Raw genomic sequence first — 13,336 nt, 5'->3', positions numbered from 1 at the left:
TGTTTGTTTTTTGAGACCAAGTTTTACACTGTCGCCCAAGCTGGAGGGCAGTGGCACCATCTTGGCTCACTACAACCTCCACCTTCTGGGTTCAAGCAGTTCTGCTTCCTCAACCTCCCAAGCAGCTGAAATTACAGGTACGCACCACCATGTCTGACCACCCAGCTCCCCGTGGGAATTGCTTAAACTCAAGAGCCAGAGATTGCAGTGAGGTGAGATTGCACCACTGCACTACAGACTAGGCGACAGTGCAAGACTCTGTCTCAAAAAAAATAAATAAATAATTAGTTGGGTGTGGTGTTGCATGCCTGTAATCCCAGCTACTCAGGAGGCTGAGGCAGGAGAACTGCTTGAACCCACGTGGTGGAGGTTGCAGTGAGCTGAGATTGTGCCACTGCACTCCAGCCTGGGCAAGAGAGCAAGATTCTGTCTCAAGGAAAAAAAATATTTATTTTCTAAAATTAACATCATACCTGCTATGAAAAAAATTATAACTAATTGTCTTATGTACCCTATCTTTAAATTTCAACTTTTAAGACTTTTATGGAGTATTACATCAGATATGAAAACATAACACATACTACTCCACCATGTCTCAGTAGAGAGCTGAAAAAGATTTTTGAGTGTTGTAAAGTTCAAGAAAATGGAAAATTTCTTTTCTAAATGGAGTAGTACTTCTAAGACAAATTAAAAACTCTAAAATGCAATTCTAATAGTAGAAACTAAGGTCTTAATTATAGAAGCATTAAATAAATACTGTTAATATCACATTCAAAATATAAATCAAAGTTACAGCAAAGGTTAAGGTTTTGCTATTTATTTTTTAAATATATAAGAACAACAAACTTTACTAAAATACTACATATTATTTGGCATTTTATTTCTACTTGTCTAATCTTGTTATATAAAGTGCACACACACACACACACACAAATCTGGGAATTGAAAAATCTTCAAGCTCAAAATGCTATTATTAAGTTAGCAGATTTAGCAATCCCCTACATATTCAAATTATATCCTGATAAATTCTGCTAATATTCTTATGAAAGTGGAAAAAGAAAAGGATAATTTTCTTTTTTCATTTACTCCTAAGGGGTTAAAGGGGAGTGGGAGGAGGGCATTTATTGTATATTTTATCGATATATTTTCCTCCAAGAGTTTTAACATTTCTATTTCTCAAAATATTTATGTTCACTTTAAAAATTATGAAGTAGTTCACTCAGTGTGGTGACTCACGCCTGTAATCCCAGAACTTTGGCAGGCCAAGGCAGGAGGGTCACTTGAGCCCAGGAGTTCAATACCAGCCTAGGCAACAAGGCAAGAACCCATCTCTACAAAAAGTTAAAAATGAGCTGGGCATAGTGATGCATGCTTGTGGTCCCAGCTACTTAGGAGATAAAGGTGGAGGCAAAAGCTACCTGAGGGTCTGAAGCGGGAGAAAGAATGCTTGAGCATAGGAGGTCAACCTTGCAGTGAGCAATGATGACAGGACTGCCCTGAAGCCTGGGCAACAGAGCAAGATCCTGTCTCAAAACACACACACACACACACACACACACACACGCGTGCGTGCATGCTGGAGGTCAACCTTACAGTGAGCCACGATTGCAGGACTGCCCTGCAGCCTGGGCAACAGAGCAAAACCCTGTCTCAAAACACACACACACACACACACACACACACACACAAAGCTGAAAACCAAGAATGGGTTAGTCTATCAACCTGTTAAATTTCAGACTTATAATACATTTGTTATTAATTAACTATTATTTACTGAGACCTATATAAATCCCCTAAAAATTGTCTGTATTTATTTATCTACTAAAAAATGTAAACCTTAATTGTATTTATTTATTTAGGGTGTTTTTTGTTTGTTTTGAGGCAGGCTCTTGTTCCATTACCTAGGTTGGAGTGCAGTGACACAATCATGGCTCACTGCAGCTTCAACCTCCCTGGGTCAAGCAATCCTCCCACTTGAGCCTCCTGAGGAGCTGGGGCCACAGGTGTACACCATCATGCCTGGCTAATTTTGTTTGCCTGCCCAAGAGACAAGGTCTCACTCAATCACCCAGCTGGAGTGCAGTAGCACAATCTCAGCTCACTGTAGTCTCAATCTCCTGGGCTCAAACAATCCTCCCCCTTCGGCCTCTCAAGTAGCTGGGATGACAGGTGCGTGCCACCATACCTGGCTAATTTTGTATATTTTATAGAAACAAGATTTTGCCATTTTGCCCAGGCTGGTCTCCAACTCCTGAGCACAGACGATCCACCTGCCCGGGCTTCATAAAATACTGGGATTTTTTTTTTTTTTTTTTTTTTTGAGACAGAGTTTCGCTCTTGTTACCCAGGCTGGAGTGCAATGGCACCATCTCGGCTCACCACAACCTCCACCTCCTGGGTTCAGGCAATTCTCCTGCCTTAGCCTGCTGAGTAGCTGGGATTACAGGCACACGCCACCGTGCCCAGCTAATTTTTTTTTTGCATTTTTAGTAGAGACAGGGTTTCACCATGTTGACCAGGATGGTCTCGATCTCTTGACCTCGTGATCCACCTGCCTCAGCCTCCCAAAGTGCTGGGATTACAGGCTTGAGCCACCGCGCCCGGCAAAAGACTGGGATTATAAGCATGTGCCACTGTACCCAGTCCACATCCAGCTAATTTTTAATTTTTTTGCAGAGATGGAGTCTCACCGTGTTGCCCAAGCTGGACACAAAGTTCTGCCCGTTTTAGCATTACAAACTGCTAGGATTACACATGTGAGCCACCATGCCCAGTCAACCTTAATTGTTTTTAATGTTTAAAAAATATAAACAAAAAACATTTATAGGAAAGATGACAGACACAATGGCTTGTGCCTCTATTCCCAGCACTTTAGGAGGCCAAAGCGGGCAGATGACCTAGGGTCAGGAGTTTGAGACCAGCCTGGCCAACATGGTGAAATTCCATCTCTACTAAAAATACAAAAATTGGCCAGGCATGGTGGCACACATCTGTAATCTCAGCTACTCAGGAGGTTGGGGCACAAGAATCACTTGAACCCAAGAGGCAGAGGTTGCAGTGAGCCAAGATTGCACCACTGCACTCCAGCCTGGGCAACAGAATGAGACTCCGACTTAAAAAAAAAAAAAAAAAAAAAAGAATGACTGTCCTATAGAACTGAAAGCAAAGCTCCAGCTTTTATTATTTTTCTCCCCAATTTTAAGCATTATTCTAAGTCTAGTTAAACATCATAATTATAATTCAACTCTGGATGCACATATCGTATTATAAAATGAAAGCAAAAGTCCCAGAAAAATTTAAGAGGAAATACTATCTTTGAAGTAATCTTACTCTAGCAAACTAATCACATAATAATCTAGAACATCCATTAGTTATAAGTTAAAAAAATTATTTTACAAAGCAAAACTAATATTAACCATCATAAGGACAAGTATTTTAGCTAAAACATCACTAATACCTTGTGGAAAAGGGCTAGCTGCTGACACAGTTGTTCCTGGATTTCTTCCACCACCAGGCTTTCTTCCCCTTTGACCTGAACTGTGAGCTGAAGACTTCTTCCCTTTGCCCTCTGACCCTCTAGTCTCTGAAACATCTTTTCCACTAGAGGTATGTGCAGAGACTTCCTGGAAATTCGCATTTGTAAATCGTGCTGTAGTATCTTCCAAGCGCTTCAATGATCCAGATATAGAGTTGTTGCTAGTGCTTGTATAAGTCTAACATTTTGATTCAAAAAAGGAAGGAAAAAGAGTTGATTACATTTTAGCTACAGAAAACAATAACTGACACATTAATAAAAATAAATAAGAACTTGCAGAATAAACATAAAGATTTTGTTCTAAAAATAAGTTAGTCCACCTAAGAAAATCATGTAAAAACAATTTGTCTATTACAATTATTTAAAAAACAAAAAAGACAAGTATAGATAATTTAAAGATAGCTGTTTCTGGATCGAACTGGAACAACTAGTAAAAGTATGTATTACTCATTTATTAAATGATACACAGCAATACTGAAGATACTCATTTGTCAAGCAACATCATTTTTTTTTAACAATGTCTATGCTTCCTAGACATGAAATTAAAATAGCTTTAGTGTTCAATATAGGAAGATGACGATAAGGGAACTAAGGTGCTACAAATCCATTAGAGGACCACCATATCCATGAGTTTATAAGGCTAGCGGAGGACAGAGCAAGAATTTTTAAAGAATTCGAGTGAAGGCTGCTTGGCAAAAAATAGAAAGATTAAAGCCTTTGAAACAGAAATCATTTTTGCAATTGTTATGTTGAGGAAAAAGTTATATATCACAAAGGTAAGATTTTATAACTACCCCTAAAAGTGGTTCTCTATCATTCCCTTGATCTGCATTATGTTAAGAAAAAAAGATGAAGATTTGTATAAATAGTTTCCAGTTTTAGCAATCACTTTTAATACAAGGTATACCCAAATAATGGCGAATAAAATGACTATATGAAAAGCATATTATACCAGATGCACATTAATCACCATGCTTTGAAATCAAAAGTTTATAAAGTACACAAGGGCAAAGGTTTTGATGTCGCCATTAAGTTCACTAAAGCATCTGAGGCATGTACAGCATAAACTTCAGTAAGTGCTTGCAACATAATCAGCACTAAATTTTTGTTGGATAAGTGAATACTTTTTTATTGTATCTATCTAAAATATCTGCTATAAAAATAAAACTGAAAATAAGCAAACGTGAATTTTCTCACATACAGTCGCCACTGATTACAAACAACCAGATGAATATGAAAAACAAGAACATGGCAATAAAATCAAGTTTCAAAATGGCTGGCATTTTTAGCAAAATCAGCTTCAAAAAGAGGAATCAGAGAAGAAATTGCTTGGAAACCTAATCTTTTGTGCTGCTTTTCTGTCACCCTGTTGCCATCCCCAACCCCTATCACCTCAGTGCCAATCATGAATATTTATCATCAAATAGAAGAAATATTCCATAAAAACAAAATAATTACTATTCTAACAAACTACAATCCACAAACAAGAACAAAAGTTTCAAAGGAAGTTTAAAAGAAAAAAAAAATCCCATTTTACAAACCAATCACATTTAAGCTGATGAAACTTCATGGCTTACTTTAGAAACATGAACCTTTTCCATGCTGGGCAGGTCAATTTGGAAACTACCCCACCTCATTTTTCAAATACTTTTTTCCAATTACTTGAGTTGATCCTGAGGTTCTCCATTCCTCTCACATGTGATCCTTGCATGACCTAGTGAAGTTTAAAAGTCATCTAAGAAACACAGTGGTGTTCTTTACTCACATATTTTTGTTCATGTATCAAATAAAGAATGGAGAGAAAATTGGGTGGAGTACTACAAATGGAAATACACTATTCACTTCTGCATGACAATCTACATTAGAGACGATCATTTTTCCCACTTATTTAACAGAACATCTTTGCTCACACCCTCAAGTATAAATCTGTCTATAAAAACAATGAAAACATGACATTTGGAAGAAATAGTATTACAAAGAAAGCAATTAATAAAACAATCAAATTCAGTGACAAAAAATCATACTGAAACCATAAATGAACGTTTTTTAAATGTCCACACCTATAATTCAGAACATAATCAGACTTAATATGAAAAAGAATAAATTTTAGCTTTAAATGTTAACATTTTTTTTCAATGGCTCAATTTGAAATGGGATGACAGAATGTTAACAATTTTTAAAGTATACATAATGACACTAAGGCAATGCAGGGTTCATTCAAAGAGGAACCTCTATTTTAATTACATGTTTAAAAGTGATTTTAAAAGTATTTGTCCTATAATGTACTGTTGGGACAATATGGCACTAGGGAATTCCATTATAAACATAACAATGATTAACTCAAAATCGAGGAAGAGAAAGGTCCTTTCTCAGAGGAGGGCGGGAGATGGCTGAAAAACACACAGTAAATAAGCCCAAGACTAAATTCACAAAATCTTGTTTCTCCACTTTCGTATTCTACATATCTCTCATAGTATAAACATCTCATTGCTCTGAGTGTAATTTTTGTACTTAAAAATACTTATTTTTGATGCAAATTGGACCACAAAATGCACGCTACTTCATTTGGTGCCCTACTGAAAAATATATGGTCTTTTTATTTTTTGGTTCTTTTCTACTGAAGATAAAACTGGATATTTGGCTGTATTAACAGTCTCTGAAGTGCTGCATAAATACTTTGTTCTACGTTGTGATTTACAGGCCAATTAATCTTTTAAAAGGGCAATTCAGAATACATGCCATTTTTATTTCATGGGCAACTATTAGTCCTAAGATAAGCTGCAACACCAATATACCTACTCAATACCATTAAGTTGGAACAAAAAATATTTACTTCAAACAAAAATGTAAAACTAGATCTAAAATTAAATAATGACTCTATAACAAGTATCCAAAGAAAAAGCAGCTATGATTATTTACAAAAGGTATGGTTGTTTCAGATTAGTCTATCAGGTTCTGTCATCTACATAGGTAACCAGGAGGCAGAAGGAAGAAAGCAGCCAAGAGCTATCTATGCCTTCAACCATGAGAAAACATAATGTGTTAGTTAAAATTTCAAAATAAAATTATGTACTACTCAAGTGTCTCATAAAAACCACATATTTTTTACCAAGCCAACCTTGAGAATATAGCATGTAATCTGCCCAAAAAAAATCACCTAAAGAATGAACCCATCAAAAAAAACAGTGAGCTGTAGAATGACTTTAGCCTCATTTAGATGCTACTAGAATACTGAAAAAGAAAGGGAGGATCAAACCAAACAAACAAAAAATCCCCACAAAACTGAAGAAAAAATAGTAGAAAAAATTGTTAAATTAATGAGAAAAAAAAACTCATAGTTTAAAAACCTCAAGGAACCCCAAGAAAAAGAAATAGGAAGAAATGTAAATGAACTCAGTTCAATATCAAGTTGCTTATCATTAAAAACCAGGTGTGTTGGCACATGCCTGTAGTCCCAGCTACTCAGAAGACTGAGGTAGGAGAATCGCTTGAACCCAAGTGGTGCAGTTTCCCATAAGCTGAGATAGAGCCACTGCACTCCAGCCTTGAAGACAGAGTGAGACCTTGTCTCAAAAAAATAATAATAATAAAATACAACCACACAGAGAATCATATGTAAATTCTCTAAACACTACAGTTAATAAGGAAAGGTTGCAACAATGAATTAATAAACTCAAGACCTGACTATATGCTGCCTTAAAGAAATCTATTTTAAGTTAGATTAATTTTAGTCTGGGCGTGGTGGCTCACACCTGTAATCCCAGCACTCTGGGAGGCTGAGATAGGTGGATCACTTGAGGCTAGAGTTCAAGATAAAATAGTTTATCAAGAAAACCTAAAATATGTTAATCAATAAATTGCTGACAACACATTGTGGACAAGCCTGAGAGGTGAAACTCCATTTCTACTAAAAAGACAAAACTTAGCCAGGCATGATAGCGCACACCTGTAATCCCAGCTACTTGGGAGTCTTAGGCAGGAGAATCACTTGAACCCGGGAGGGCAGAGGTTGCTGTGAGCTGAGATCATGCCACTGCACTCCGTCGTGGGTGACAGAGCGAGACTCTATCTCAACAACAAAAAAAAATAAAGAAAAGAAAAGAAAAAAGAAACTTACTTTAAATATAAAGGCACAAAGAAAGTATAAGCATGGGAAAAGAAACATTAAGCTAAAGCTAATCAAAAGAAAGCTAAATTCACTATATTAATATCAGCCAGCAGGTTTCACAACAAAAAATATTAACAAAATACAGTGGCTTACTCATCAAGAAGACACAAAAATCCTAATTGTTTCTGTACCTAATACGCACCACTCACAATAACTGACAGAACAAACAGACAAAAAATGAGTAAGGATATAGACAACTTAAAAAATATAAATAAACTTGACCTAATGGACATTTGCTGAAAAACTCCACACAACTGCAAATCAATACACATTCATTCTTTTAAAAAACACACAGAATATTTAACAAGATAATCCATGTTCTGCATCAAAAGAATATCAATAAACTTCTAGAAAAACCACAAAGTATTTTTTAAACTAAATAAAAATGAAAACATATCAAAATTCATAAAGCAGCACTTGAGAGGGAAGTTATATCATTAAATGCCTATATTAGGAAATCTGGTTTCTCGTTGGGCATATAAGGAGCAGAGAGAAGTCTCTGCTCAGCCCTAAAACAAATACAAAGCTCAACAAACTGAAAATCACCAACTCTTGTATCAGTGAATTTAGAGGTCAAAGGGTAAAATGCTAAACAAAAAATTGGGGGTCACACCTGTAATCCCAGCACTTTGGGAGGTTGAGGCAGGTGGACCATCTGAGGTCAGGAGTTCGAGACCAGCCTGACTAACATGGTGAAACCCTGTCTCTACTAAAAATACAAAAATTAGCTGGGTGTGGTGGCACTTGCCTGTAATCCCAGCTACTTGGGAGGTTGAAACAGGAGATCGCTTGAACCTGGGAGGGGGAGGTTGCAGTGAGCCAAGATCGTACCACTGCACTCCAGCCTGGGCAAGGAGAGTGAAACTCCATCTCAACAACAACAACAAAAACAAACCAGAAAGGCAAAGGCCCTCAGAGTGAATAATGGAGAAAGAGTACCCCAGAGATCTCTCCAATAAAGAGGGAAAAAAGGTACCATTTTGAAATAACCAGAGCTTTCCTTTTCCTAACAAGGCCTGCTTTCAGAAGAAACTAACCAGGTTCTAACCCGTAGGGGTTTTTGTCAGAGCCTAACTGACCTAGGGAAGAGAAATATACAACCTCGGGCCACTCTAACCATTCTGTCCCACCTGCAGGAGAAGAAAATAACTAAGAATTAGCCCTATGCAGTTCACATTCCAGGTGTACAGGTTCACCTAAAGACTGAAACCTAATTATAGAAGTACAGGATGCCTCCTCTTCCCCACAATTCACTAGTACATTATTACTAAAGGCCTATTTATACTATAGTTCCTTTTTCCAGGACATAATGTCAAAAACAACAAAAAAGGCAAAAAAGGCAGTTTAAACAAAGTGAAAAACCATCAGAAACTAACTCAGACATGGCAGGAATGTTGGAATTATGAGAGCAAGAATTTTTAAAATCTATGATCAATATAAGGGATTTAATGGAAAAGGCAGACAACATGTAAGAACATACACATAATGAAAGCAAATCAGAAATGCCAGAGAGATCAAAAACAAACAGAAATGAAGAATGTCTTTGATGGAATCATCAGTAGACTGGGACACTGCTTAAGAAAAAATCTCTAAGCTTGAAGATATGACAACAGAAACTTTCAAAACTGAAAAGGAAAGAGAAAAAAGACTGGAAAACAAAAGCACACAAAATATCCATGAATGCTGGGCCATATATAAAAGGCGTAACATGGTTAAAATGGGAATACAATGAGGAGAAGAAAGAAGCAGAAGCAATATTCGAAATAATGTCCAAAAACTTCCTCTCAAATAAATGGCAGTAACCAAACCAGCTAACAAAGAAACAGAGAACGTCAAGCAAAATAAATGTGAAAAAGAAGGGGGAAAGAGGAGTACACCTCTATGCTCAAAGATTAAAATCCAAGAAGGAAACTCGAGGAAAACACCTTACTCACACAGGCACAAGTATAAGAATTATATCTGAATTTACCTCAGAAAACATGCAGTCAAAGAGAGAGTAAAATGAAACACTTAAAGCGTAACAAAAGGGTAAAAAAAAAGAAAAAAAGACAAGGAAATGCAATGATGTAAAATGCTGAATTAAAACCACAAAAGCTATGAATGACAAAAACAGTAACAAAAATTAAAAAAAGAAAAACAGGAATAAATATGGTAGATATAAACCCAATTATATGGCAATGGTCTAAATGCCCCAATTAAAAAATAAAGATTCTCACAGATCAAAAACCAAGCAGCAACTATGTGTTGTCTGTAAGAAATGTAAGAAACCTACTGTAGTTATAAAGACATGTAGAGTTTAAAGGAAATAGTGCTCACTTTGGCAGCACATATACAAAAATTAGAATGAAACAGAGAAGATTAGCATGGCCCCTGTGCAAGGGTGACATGCAAATTCATGAAGTGTTCCATATAAAAATAAATGAATAAATAAAACTAAAGGAAACAAATGGAGAAAGATATACCATACTAACACTAATATTTAAAAAGCAGAAATACTAAATTATGAACAGAACAGACTCGGAGTAAAGAAACTTACTAGAACTAAAGAGAGTAATTACATAAGATAAAGGTGTTAATACTTCAATAAGAAATAAACAATCTTTAATTATGTGACTAACCAAAGAGGTCAAAATATATGAAGCAAAAACTGACAGAAATTAATAGATACTACAGCCAAAAAGTTAACAGATATATCAGGGGAAAAAAAATCAGTTAAGGACACAGTTGAGCTGAACAGTGCTATCAATCAACTGTATATTACTGACCTCAGTAGACTACTTTGTCCAACAACAGCAGATGACACATTCTTCTATTCTCAAGCTTACATGGAACATTAACCAGGATGGACCACATTCTAGACCATAAAACACACCTTAACAAATTTTAAAGAATCGAAATCATATAGTGCCTTGCTCTCTCAGACCACAATGAAATAAAATCAGAAGTCAATACCAGAAAGGTGGCCACAAAATCTCCAAATACATGGAGATTAAATAACACACTTCCAAACAACATATAAGTAAAAAAAGAAATATAAAGAGAAATTTTAAAATATTTTGAACTAAATGAAAATAAAAATACAACTTATAAAAATTTGTGAGATGCTAGAAAAGTAGCACGTAAAGGGGAATTTGTAGTGCTGACTGTGTATATTAGAAAAGAAAGAATGAAGAACAATAATCTTTTTTTTTTTTTTTTTTTTTGAGATAGAGTTTTGCTCTGGTCACCCAAGTTGGAGTGCAATGGCGTGATCTCGGCTCACTGCAACCTCCACCTCCTGGGTTTAAGCAATTTTCCTGCCACAGCCTCCAGAGTAACTGGGATTACAGGCACCCACCACTACACCTGGCTACTAATAGATACAGGGTTTTGCCATGTTGGCCAGGCTGGTCTCAAATTCCTGAACTCAGGTGATCCACTGTGCCTGGCTTTTGTTTTTTTTTTTTCTTTCAGACAGTCTCGCTCTGTCACCCACACTGGAGTGCAGTGATAAGATCTCAGGTGACTGCAACCTCCGCCTCCCGAGTTGCTGGGACTATGGGCCCGTGCCACCATGCCTGGCTAATTTTTGTATTTTTAATAGAGACAGTGTTTCTTCATGTCAGCCAGGCTCGTCTGGAACTCCTAATCTCAAGTGATCCACCGGCCTCAGCCTCCCAAATCACTGGGATTACAGACGTGAGCCACCATGCCCAGCCTTAATCTTCAGAATAATAGAAAAAGAAGAGCCAATTAAACCCAATGTCCAAAAACTTCCCCTTGAATAAACGGCAGTAACCAAACCAGTAACCAAGACCAGATGGACCACATTCTAGACCATAAAACACACCTTAACAAATTTTAAAGAATAGAAATCATATGGTGCCTTGCTCTCTCAGACCACAATGAAATGAAACCAGAAATCAACAGCAAAGAAATAAAAATTAAAGTGGCCAGGCATGGTGGCTCATACCTGTAATCCCAGCACTTTGGGAGGGCAAGGGTGGGCAAATGGCTTAAACCCAGGAGTTCAAGACAGGCCTAGGAAACATGCAAAACCCTAACTCTACAAAAAAATTACAAGAAAAAATTAGTTGAGCATAGTGGTATGTACCTCTAGTCCCCGCTAATCAGGAGGCTGAGGTAGGAGGATAGCTTGAGCCTGGGTAGTCAAGGCTCCAGTAAGCCACTGAACTCCAGCCCCAGGAACAGATAAAGGCTGTCTCAAAAAAAGTTTAGGTAAGGTGGCAGGATACAAAATAAACACAAAAATTTCATAGGATTTCTATACATGAACAAGGAACAATCAGCACTGTGGTAAGCTCCAAAGAAATGAATAGATGATTTGTTCAAACCTACTGAAGTCTAACATGGATCGGCTAAAGAGGAGGGAAAAAAAGAGCAAGAGTAACGCCAGGCATTGTGGCTCACCTGTAATCCCAGTACTTCGGGAGCTCAAACACCTGAGCTTAGGAGTTTGAGACCAGCCTGGTCAACATGGTGAAACCTCATCTCTACTAAAAATACAAAAATTGGCCAGGTACGGTAGTGTGAGCCTATAATAAAAGCTATTGCAGAGACTGAGGCAGGAGAATCGCTTGAACCCAGGAGGCAGAGATTGTAGTGAGCTGAGATCATGCCACTGCACTCCAGCCCTGGCAACACGCGAGACTCCATCTTTAAAAAAATAATAAATAAATAAATAAATAAATAAAAGCTAGCGTAAGAAGAGCAAAGCAGCCCAGTGAAGGGCACCAACTTTCCTGCTTTCATCAACAAACCACTGAATTGCTATTTTTCCTTTGGTTTTTACGTTTTACCTCAAATCTAGGTTTCTGTTTCGCCACAGTAATTTTTCTTTATGGTCATTTTAGAAAGAAGAAGGGCTGTGATGCTCACAAGTTAGTTGTGATAAGAAGCCAGTTTATTTTAGATTTGGCTAATCGGCCTGTGCTGCATGATTGTATCCTCCTGAATTATAATTTTAAAACCTTGTAAGGGAAAACAAAAAAAATTTCATAAACTGAATTTCATAAAGAACGTCTGCTCTTAAAAAGATTAAAAGAATGAAAAAAAAAATTATTTTATTTTATTTTTTGAGATAGAGTCTCACTCCATCACCAGGCACCAGGCTGGAGTGCAGTGGCACGACCTCGGCTCCCTGCAACCTCCGCTTCCCAGGTTCAAGCAATTCTTCTGCCTCAGCTTCCCGAGTAGCTGGGACTACAGGCGCGTGCTACCACGTCCAGCTAATTTTTTTTTTGTATTTTTAGTAGACGGGGTTTCACCATGTTGGCCAGGATGGTCTCAATCTCTTGACCTCGTGATCCGCCTGCCTCAGCCTCCCAAAGTGCTGGGATTACAGGCGTGAGCCACCACCCCGGGCAAAAGAATGAAAATGTAAGCCACAGAGTGAGATAAATATCTGCAAATGTGTATCTGATAAAGGAACTGCCTCCAGAATACAAAGTCTCACAAAAGTCAGTAACAAGAAAACAAGCCAATAAAAAAAGGTAGGGAGATCTTAATAAACACTTCACCAAAAATAAACAAATGACAAATATGCACATAAAAAGACATCCGACTTACTTAGTCATTAAGGAAATGTACATTAAAACTGTGATGAGTATTACCACTACATCCCCATTAAAATG

The 13,336-nt window shown here is 37.2% G+C and overlaps 1 protein-coding gene and 1 non-coding gene across 51 annotated transcripts in view; one reads left to right on the top strand and one right to left on the bottom strand.

Moving 5' to 3' along the window:
- The window catches only part of MLLT10 (MLLT10 histone lysine methyltransferase DOT1L cofactor), a 245,921-nt gene that overhangs the window by 79,864 nt on the left and 152,721 nt on the right, over positions 1-13,336 (bottom strand). For 48 of the 50 annotated variants that reach the window (XR_013519574.1, XR_004745526.3, XR_013519576.1 and 45 more), the window contains one exon: positions 3,458-3,713. Coding sequence is in view for 40 of the 50 variants with exons in the window: in XM_035306915.3 (XP_035162806.1) it covers positions 3,458-3,713 (256 nt within the window). In the remaining 10 variants the exon portion in view is untranslated. Of the gene's footprint in view, positions 1-3,457; positions 3,714-5,112; positions 5,250-13,336 lie in introns of all 50 variants that reach the window. The other 2 variants (XM_078329600.1, XM_078329601.1) reach the window with 1 other exon arrangement.
- On the top strand, positions 10,012-10,118 carry LOC118143364 (U6 spliceosomal RNA). Its single transcript, XR_004727591.1, has one exon. It is a non-coding gene; the product is annotated as a U6 spliceosomal RNA (small nuclear RNA).

The sequence above is a fragment of the Callithrix jacchus genome, chromosome 7 (assembly GCF_049354715.1).
Source record: "Callithrix jacchus isolate 240 chromosome 7, calJac240_pri, whole genome shotgun sequence".
Taxonomy (NCBI): Eukaryota; Metazoa; Chordata; class Mammalia; order Primates; family Cebidae; genus Callithrix; species Callithrix jacchus.
The sequence above is the reverse complement of the archived record's forward strand: the minus strand, read 5'-3'. Positions and strand labels throughout refer to the sequence as shown.